This window comes from Musca autumnalis, unplaced genomic scaffold (genome assembly GCF_047663935.1).
Source record: "Musca autumnalis isolate F117 unplaced genomic scaffold, ASM4766393v1 scaffold_3, whole genome shotgun sequence".
In the NCBI taxonomy this organism is placed as follows: Eukaryota; Metazoa; Arthropoda; class Insecta; order Diptera; family Muscidae; genus Musca; species Musca autumnalis.
Window position 1 is genome coordinate 161,588,530 of NW_027411866.1, and position 10,521 is coordinate 161,599,050.

The 10,521-nt window shown below is 35.5% G+C and overlaps 1 protein-coding gene across 1 annotated transcript; it reads right to left on the bottom strand.

Annotated features, from left to right (window-relative positions):
• Window positions 1–936: 936 nt before the first annotated feature.
• On the bottom strand, window positions 937–1,530 carry LOC141398354 (protein sisterless A-like). Its single transcript, XM_073975641.1, has one exon. The coding sequence runs from the start codon at window positions 1,528–1,530 to the stop codon at window positions 937–939; it is 594 nt and encodes a 197-aa protein (XP_073831742.1).
• Between the last annotated feature and the right edge of the window lie 8,991 nt (window positions 1,531–10,521).

A 10,521-nucleotide genomic window follows, 5' to 3' on the forward strand; every position in this document is an offset into this window, starting at 1 on the left:
TAAAATATGGACCAAATCGGTCACTCACATGTACCGTCGTAAGCGTGGCAGTGAATACAAGTTGTTAAAACAAAAATCAAAGCTATTCGAGAGCAGTTCCTAAACTGAACTTTTCCGAAAATTTGTGTGGCAGGTAACCGAAGGAGTGGACCGATTAAGTCCATACTAGAACACGCTATGTATGTTCAATTTCAATGAAATTTGGAATGTGAGACGGGATTTGGTCTAAAAATAAATTTGACAAATTATATCGAGATCGGTTCATACAGGAATATAGCTCCCATATATATTTTCGGTCGATTTCATGTTTTTGTTAAGTATGTTCAATTTCAATGAAATTTTGAAGACTTAGCAGCCAGTAGATGTCATCATTATTTACAGAAGTACTTATAGTTGGGATTGACCAAGGCTACAGCTATTAAGTATCATATCTTTGAGAGACTTCTTAAGATTTATGTTTTATTATGATATATGTATCTAAATCATTAGGTATACTTATAGGCGGAAAGACTTTCGGAGGAGTGTTACCTCCTGAAACATACAAAAATACGATAGTAGCTCCATAACAACCCTGAAGAGGTATATAACGCCTTCATATCTCCTATATTTATTCATTAAACTATTAAAAACGTTAATATAATTACGCATCTCATTATATTTTATTGTAGTCGGGGCAGCAAAGCGCACGGGGTTCAGCTATATATATATAAAATCGTGTTGCACTCATTGCTCTTTTGGGGATATTAGTGGGAAATAGTTTTTTAATTGTTAATAGTCCAATACGCACGCCCTCCCTTAATAAAAATTCCAGAAATTGATTTATATTGTTCTACTTTTATTCACATTTAATGTTTTCTTAATACAACTTAACAAATATTACATAAAAAACTAATAACATAATTATAAAATAAAAAATAAGACCAACAAGTTTTAAACTCATTGTTCCGTTTTCATAATAAAATCTAATTTGTTGGCTTCGCAGATTGCATTTGCCCTATCCATGCCGTAATTCGAACGTAATTGACGAAGTGTCTCTTTATTTAAACCTTGAGCGAGTAAATGACTTTCCGCTTCGGCAATCAGATCCTTTATACAACTCAACATTTGTGAGGATTGCAGCAGCTTCTGGGAAATGTATTTGTGGCGATATTTCGATTTAGCTTTTTTCACTTTATTATTGTAACGAGAACGGCGACATGCCTCGGCACGTTGTTGTTGCAGGCGCTGTTGTTCGCCGGATAATGAACTGTCAGATTCCTTTCTCAGCACAGTGACGTTGTTGCGTCTTTCAAAGGTAATTGGATTTTCGACCAACATTTGTTCCACATACTGCTGCTCCTTTCGGCAAAGATTCTCCTGAATACGTTTCATTTCCATTTCGACAATTTGATCGATGTTTTGTGGATTTAGGTGGTTTAATGAAATCGTTGTTGCATTCAAACTTTCCAATGACAATTCTTGTGTCAGCGATGTGTACAGGGGATCCAAGAAAAGATTGGTGGTCGAACTGTTAGCGTTGTATTGTTCCATGGTTTCTTTTGTAGAATATTTCAAAGGATTCAAACGATGTTTTCACTTTGACTGTTTGGAGTGTAATGTTTGTCGCTAATTGTGTACATTTCCCTTTTTATAGCGAAAAACACGAAGTTTGGTAAATAAACCGTAATGCAAATTGTACCTGCTGTCCATTTCCTGTTTTTAAATTCAAATTTGCACAAGTCAGCCATCAGGTATTGCAATTAGTTTATGACATTATTTTTTACAATTTTCAGTTTATGACTTTGTTTTTGAAATTAGCGGTCGTTGTTATTTCTTATTGTCGCGACGTCTGCAATTTCCTATGTTACCTACTCGGACGATTCATACACAGATGTTTGGGTTTTTCCAATTGCCAAATACAAAAACAGAATTACTTGGGCACGTATCTATGAAAATGTAGATTTTATGCAGGCTTAGTAAAGAAACAATTTAATTCAAGGACATCGAAATATGTATGTATGTATTCAATTGGATGTTACCTAAAGATAGGTAATAGTAATACGGAATTAAAACAAGTAAAAAAGAATCAGTCGGCTTTGTCGACAGAGATATACCCTCAGCCTGTGTATATTGAAAAAAAATTTTCCTAAAATACGTATGTATTTAGGGGGTTTTAAAATTTTTGGATATTTGAACCGACAACAATGTTGATTAGGATTAAAGTTCAAAAGTTTTGCGGAGGAGATACTAAAAGGAATGGATCGACATTGACCGTTATGGAAGTGGATCTCCAGCCACAACATATGGTGCCTTAGGATGTTTTTACACTCTTCAGGCTGTTTGCTCAAGAAGTATGGACTTGCCCCTAAAAAACTTTTACCATCGTAATTGAGGCAACGAATGCAAGTTGTCTCAACAAAAATCAAAGTGATTCCATAGCAGGTCTTAAAGTGAACTTATCCGAAATTTTGTGTGGGAGGTACGGGATGGAGTGGACAAATATAGTCCATATTTGAACCTGATCTATATCTGGTAGATGTATTAGGATGTGTAAAGTATAGACCAATTTGGCAACTACCTTCAAGAGTTACCGTACGAACAATTTTTCCGAACATTTTTGAACTGTTGTAGGGGAGGTACCTGAAAGAGTGGACCGATATGGCTTATCTTCAAACTTAAACTATGTTTGGACAAAATATTACTAAGGCCAAATTTTGGACCGAATCGGCAGTTCCGTTCGAGAGTTATCTTGCGCTTCAACCACCTCACACGGTGTCATAGGGTTTTTTTGCAACTTTCAGGCTATTCTCTCGGGAAGTATGGTGAATACAAGCTGCTAAAACAAAAATCAAAGCGATTCGAGAGCTGGCCCTAAACTGAACTTTTCCGAAATTTTGTGTGGGAGGTACCCCAAGGAGTGGACCGATTGAGTCCATATTGAAACCTTATCTAAGTCTGCTACACGCTCCACGATGGGCAAAGTATGGACCAAATCGGTTACTCCCTTCAAGAGTTATCGTGCGCACAAATTTTCCGAACATTTTCGAACTTTTGTGGGGGAGGTACCGGAAGGAGTGGACCGATATAGCCCATCTTCGAACTTAAACTAAGTTTGGGTAAAATATTACGAAAGCCAAAATTTGAACCGAATCGGTTTATCCGTTCTAGAGTTATCGTGCGCTCCAGCTAGCCAGACAGACAGACAGACAGACAGACGGACGGACATTGCTCAATCGACTCCAAATTGTCTGAAACACATTTCGTCCAAACATACTTGGGGTCTAAAACCATTATTTCGATGAGGCACATTTTACCCTTCATAGCCTAAAGGCTGAGGGTATAAAAACAAGTTAAATGGTGCTATCCCAGACTGGTAGGGCAAACACATATGATTTCAAAACAAAATACGGAGATATACCCTCAGCCTCTGCCAAAAAAAACAAGAAACAAACACAATAATTATACCGTTCTATACGTTGAATCTGTAATGGGGACCTATACCAAATCATTGGCGTAGCATATACCACAAATTTTTAGTATTCAAAGGTTACACTATGTTTGGAAGAAAATTCTGAAAAAGTTTGAGAGTTATCTTACACCCTAGCCATTTTAGTACGTGCCGACAACGTTTTTATATTCTCAGCATTTGTACTATAGAGGGTATATACACTTTCTTACTCGGTATGTTTCTTACCCGAAGTATGTATGTTTGGACGAAATCCGTTTCAGACAATTTGGAGTTGATTTAGCCATGTCCGTCCGTCGGTATGTCTGTCTGGCTGGTGCGCACGATAACTCTCGAACGGATCAACCGACTCGAACAAAATGTTGGGTATCGTAATATCAGTCCACTCCTTCCGGTACCTCCCCCACAAAAGTTCGGAAAATTTGTGGGCACTATAACTCTTGAAGGGAGTAACCGACTTGGTCCACGTCGTGAAATTTCTATGAAGTTCCCATATGGACTCAATTTGTCCACTCCTTCGGGTATCTCACACACAAAATTTCGGAAAAGTTCAGTTTAACACATGCTCTCAAATAGCTTTTATTCACTGTCCCCCACACGACGGTAAAGTTTCATCAAGGGCAAGTCCACACTTCCTGAGAAAATTGCGCGAAAGGTTCAAAAAAACCTTTATGGCACCATATGTATTGGCTGGAGAGCACGATTCTGTCAAAAATTTGGCCTTCGTAATATTTTGTCCAAACTCAGTTTAAGTTCGAAGATAAGCCATATCGGTGCACTCCTTCAGGTACCTCCCCCACAAAAGTTTAAAAATGTTCGGTAAAGCTGTGCGCACGATAACTCTGGAAGGGTCAGTCCCTTGGTCCATACTTTTCACATCCTAATATATCTACTAGATATGGATCAGGTTCGAATATGGACTATATTTGTCCACTCATTCAGGTATTTCCGACACAAAATTTCGGATAAGTTCACTTTAAGACCTCCTCTCGAATCACTTTGATTTTTGTTGAAGCAACTTGCATTCGCTGCCTCCATTACGACGGTAAAAGTTTTTTTCAGGAGCAAGTCCATACTTCTTGAGAAAACAGCCCGAAAGTTGCAAACACCCTCAATAGCACCATATATAGTGGCTGGAGAGCGCGATAACTCTCGAACTGTTTAACCGATTTGGTCCAAAATTTGACCTTCGTCATATTTTTTACAAACTTAGCTTAAGTTCGATGATGGGCAATATCGGTCCACAACTTCCGGTACTTTCCCCCAATATTTAAAAAATGTCACTAAAATGGTATGCACGATATCTCTTGAACGGGGCAACCAATTTGGTCCAAACTTTGAATTTCCTAATATTTTGTCCAAATTTAGTTAAACTTCTAAAATGGCCCATATCGGTCCTCTCCTTAAAATTCCTACCCCACAAAAGTTCAACATTTGTGTCTAAGTGCTGGTTAGGGTCTGTTCGAAGATCACCGATGCTGTTCGTTGTGCACCTGTTTATGGCGATATTATGTTTCCCGTGGACAAGTCCATGCTTTCTGGCATACTGGTCCAAAAGTTATACGTATGATGACTGAAATGACTAGTGGGCGCGATATCTTTCGAAAAGATATGATTCCCAAAATAGAATTCACTTCCATAATGGACCATTCGGTCCATACCTTCAAGTACCTCCTCCGCAACACTTTCGAACAATAATGCTAATCCACATTTTTGTCAACAATTTTAAAAATAAATTCGATCTGTCCGTGGATGAAAGTTTCAATCACGTAGGCTGAGGGTATATCTCTGTCAGCCAGTCGACTGATACTTTTTTACTTTTTGAAAAATTACTGTTCCGGAAAAAATTACTGTTGCAAAATTTACCGCTTAGACAACCTACTGATAAAATTTCAAAACGATCCAAAAGGAGCTCTTAAACTTCACTTTTCAGAATTTTCTGTGGGAGGTACCGGAAGGAGAGGACCGATATAGTCCATATTCCAACCTGTAGTTGAATGAGTTCTTTTTATTCCCTCAGAGTAAGAAAAAATGCGTGGTCAACGATTTTCGTAGCCAGAAGATGCTGTTGAAGTGTTCAAAAACCATGTTTTGAAGGTGTCTCATTCGAAATGGAAAACGTGCATCAACAATTGGTTTGAGCGCTTGCAAAAGTGTATAAATCGTGCTGGAAAATACTTTAGAAAACCACAAAACTATACGCAGAAAAATATATGTTAGAAATTATGTAACATATCTCAATTTAATATGTTTGGGTACAAACATATTCTTTATGTTAGAACATATTTTTCCCTACATTTTCATCGGTCTCATCGTCTCAACATCACATTGACAATGTATCAACAAACCAAAACACAACCCCCACCATCGTCTCACGATAACATTGGGACTTCATTGTCGGACTTTTATTAACCAGTTGATAAAATTATTGATAATATATCGATAATTTTTAAACTGAGTACAAAACTGGCTGAAAAGATATCTAGAGATGAACCACTTTGAACAGAAAAAATGTTCGGCAATTGTCCATGTCTAGATAACTTTTCGACCAATATAAAGTAAGTCCAAAAGTTATCTAGAGATTAACCACTCTGAAAACAGAAACATGTACAGTCTGCAAAGTATTTGTGTTTGTCGAAGAAATAAGGCACAAATGTATAAATAATTCGCACTTGCTTTTTCTTAATATTTTTCGTATAAATGCAGCATCCAGTTATAGAATACAGTGTTGATGGACTAAACAAGGGCGTAGCAAGGATCAAATCTAGGGGGGGGGGGGGTTAACTTATATATATTTTTTTTTTTTTGGTGATGTGTATAGTTTTTACATACAACATTTTAAAACCTTTATTTAGGTACTTACCTAATTAAAAACAAGTAAAAAAACGTCCACCATGAACTAATATGGAAGTATTTTGAAAATGTACATAAGCACAAACATTTTGAATGGGAGGTACCCGAAGAACGGGATTGATATGGACTATATCCGACTTGATACATGACTGGATGAAATAATACGATGTGCAAATTTTGGACCAAATCGATTGCTCCCATCGAGGGTTATCGTCCACAGCATTTTTCAGAATATATTCCGAAACAAGCGAAATGTTTCGCTAAATAAGTATTAAATTACAATCATTTCTATAGGATAATGCAGCAAAATCCCTCGAAAATCGGGAGGTACCGTGGGTAATAAAAAACGTGACCAGTGCTCACATATTTTCGGTGAAAAGTTTTGTAGGCCCAAAGAAGACTCAATACCACTCTTTAATAATTTTTTTGTTCAAAATTTTTTTTACTTCTACACATATAATGCTCGCGCCAATTTCGAACTCCAATTTCCATTTTACTATGGTAAAATTGATCATCCACAAAAATTGAGATAGGACACTGAAGTTTTGGAAAGACGGAATTAGCTATTATTTGGCATTTAGGGTGTTCAAATCTGCACCAAAAATTATGGGCATAGGTATAGCCCCCCATATAAGTACCGCCCGATTTCATATATTTTCAAAATGTTATCTACATATATATTTGCTTTAATTTTGAATTTAGGGTTTAGGTATTTGGAAGTTATTAAATTGGCTGAAATTTGGCTTTCCAAGTTCAAGGAGGTCAAAAAATTTATCCACCGAATAGACAAAATCATCCTCAAAATTGCGAACATAGGTCCACGTTTTGGTATGACATTTTTATGCCCTCAGCCTTTAGGCTAACGAGGTTATATACACTTTCTTACGATCAAAATGTGTCTTGTCGACATAAATATTTTATACCCCAATTAAGGCGCTCATCACCGAAACGGCCTATCCCAGACTGTAAAGATTTAACTGAAATTCTGGTCAGTATCGGCTAAAAGATTGGAAGTTGAACCAAGTAACCATTTGCAAAAATCTTCCAAATAAAGTTCTCAACAATTATTCAGAACATTCTGAAACTCTAAAATACTTACTTCTTGTTGTTTCAGCGGTATTTTGCATCATATCTTTTACAACACGTATTTCAAACACAGTTCACACCAACAGTTCATTCTCGCATTTCGGATTTCACGACATTATGGACATATTTATTAAATGGTCGTTGAAAAACATACTGAAAACAACGTGGTAGAGGCATTTTACAACAATGACATGTCCCGGAGAGTTGTGTATTACATTCCAGAGAATATTTTTCCAAAAAAAAATATTCAGAAAAAATTAACGGTTTTGGAGAAACGGTGCGAAATGTATAAAAAATGTGAAATTTTTGAATATATTTTGAAATTTGAGGCAATAAAAGTAGTTTTTCGAGATCATTATTTCTCCAAATATTTTATTATTGTCCTTATCTACAAATTTGCTTCAGAGTTCAGAAAAAGATTCGCATTGGTTTTAGAGATATAGCACCGAATTTCTTTAAAAACTCAATATTTAACCATGTTTAGATGGGACCATAAAATCCGAACTGGATCTGACACAACAAAACGCAACTAGGGTTTCTTGTCGTTTGGGTCTGTACTTTCAAAAAATCCTCAGGTCGAATTGTTTGCACAAGATTACCTTAAAAATGTTGCACAGTGTAGTTATTTCAAAAGGTTCTGGTTAGACCTTTATAGGCTGTTTGATTTTTGTGGACATGTGGGTTAGGCCGTTTTGGCGCTGAGCACCTCAATTATGTTTGGACGAAATCTGTTTCAGACAATTTGGAGTCGTTTTAGCTATCTGCTTCCGCCTGGCTGATGGGACGCACAATAACTCTCGAACGGATCAACCGATACGGTCCAAAATTTGGCCTTAGTAATATTTTATCCAAACTTAGTTTAAGTTCGAAGATGAGCCATATCGGTACACCTCTTCAGTCACCTCCCCCATAAACATTCGAAACTTTTCGCTAAAATGGCTCGCAGGCAACTCAGGTTCATACTTCGCACATCATAATATTTCTACAAGACATAGATCATCCAAACATATTTTTAAGAATTTCATCTATGCTTTCTTAAATAAAACCGTTTTCAATGATTAAACAAAAATATCTATTTAACACATTTTGACATCACAAATAATGAAAGGTGGACCGATATGGCCCTCTTCGAAGTTAACCAAGTTTGGACCGATATAATAATTTGGACCGATTTTAATTTCGACAGACTGACTGACATGATGATATCGACTCAGAATAGGGTTGCAAATAAGTATTTCAATGCGTCACAAATGGAAAACCCAACTTTATATACCCTCCATACTATGTGGTGGGTATAAAAATTACATATCTCATCTATTTTTCAACCGAATTCATTGATTTTTCCAATTTTCGAAATCTTACTTGCAAATGATACATAAATTAAATATTATAAATATGAAATAAATTATACTATTTGGTATCTTCTAAGTAGCCTAGAGTTCCATATTCGTACGTATTACTCATATTATTCTGGAATTAAAAAGGAACACAAATGAAATATACAAATTTGCCCCTTCTTCTCTCTAACAAAAAAGAGAGAGAGATATACAAAGAGAGGGAGAGAGAATATGAAAAGTCAAAAATAAAAAAAAACACAGAAACAAAAATTGTTTTTTTTTCACATTATGTTTTAAACTGACTAAAATAGGCAAAAAAGTTAGTTTATTATCAGTCGAAAAGTTATCTGGCGTTGGACAATACTGATGACTCAGGCGCTCATCGCCTTGTAAAATTAGTCAGTTTGCATAAGGCAAAATAATCGATAAAATGACACTTATGTTTAAAAAAAGCTAGCTTTATGTGAGCTTTAAATCGGCCACAGTCCCTACAGGGAACCGACAAACCAAACAACTACAGTGCGTTTGGTGTCGAAAAACAAAGTTCGTATATTCAAATACTTCGCAATTACAAATTTTTAATTTCTTTAATATAAAGGCAACATCTAATATCTGAACCTAGCGCTGATAGACTCAACATGTATGTACATACGATTCATATTGTTCTGCTATGCTTACAAGACCATAACAACTGCAGGGAAAATCTTTAGAAGAAACGGCAAGTTAAAATATAACAAAATAAAATAATTAATAAAATAAAAAGCAGCAAAATTTGTCTCTGCTTTGTTTTGTTTGGTGGTGTGTGGTGGTTGTTAGACAATAAAAACAAAAACTCGCCAAAATTGTTTTTTTTTAATCTCTCAGAAAAACCAGTATTTTTTTGCTTTATGAAAGGCGTTGTTATGTTTGGGACTGCTTGCAAACAAATATATGTTTGTTGCAAAATATTTTTGGGACATATGTTAGAGAGACCATATTTTTCTGTGTGTATTTTTCTTTAAACTCTTTGAGTATCTCTCACACACAGAGGAAAAAAATTGCCTCTCTAACATATGTCCCAATAACATTTTAAAGCAAACATATATATGTTTGCAACAGTCCAAAACATAACATATGTTTGGGTCCTGCAAACAAATATATAAATACAAACCCAAAAGCCACAAAAACACAAAAGCAACAACAAATGCTTAGGTACATACATACAAAATTCCAAATACAAGAAATAGTGTCACAATTTTAGAATTAAAAAACAAATAAAAACTATTAATTATAAAATACAGAAACAAGGCTACAAATTTAGTTGAATTTTAGAAGTGACGGGGTACTTCCCCTATACCCTATTTCTTTAAAAATGCTATATCTATATAAATAAAAATCACGACATTTGCAAAATTTCATATTGCAAAAATTACGAATGTTGATGTTGGGTACCTTTACCACGCCTTTCTTTAAAACGTTATATGCATAAGCCAAACTTATGATTGGGAGCCAAAACAAATATGTTATATCTAGAACACGGATTACCACTCCCACTCTTTTCAATACATATTTTGCCAAAACTACTGAACCTAATTTCATGAAATTTTTAAAAAATGTTCAGGAATGTCCCGTGGTCCAAAATTCTATATATTTGTAGACGGATTTCGGGGGCCTATTGTTTTCTAATCGCTATATTTTTTGACATTTGATATTTATTTATTTTATATTCCTGCACAACAAGATAAAAATCTTATAAATTAAAGTACAGGAATTATTGTTGTAGATACATATCCTTCTTAAAAAAATAATTTACTGGATAAC

Excerpts from the sequence above, each read along its gene's own strand:
- LOC141398354 (XM_073975641.1), bottom strand. The coding sequence starts at position 1,530 with ATGGAACAATACAACGCTAACAGTTCGACCACCAATCTTTTCTTGGAT.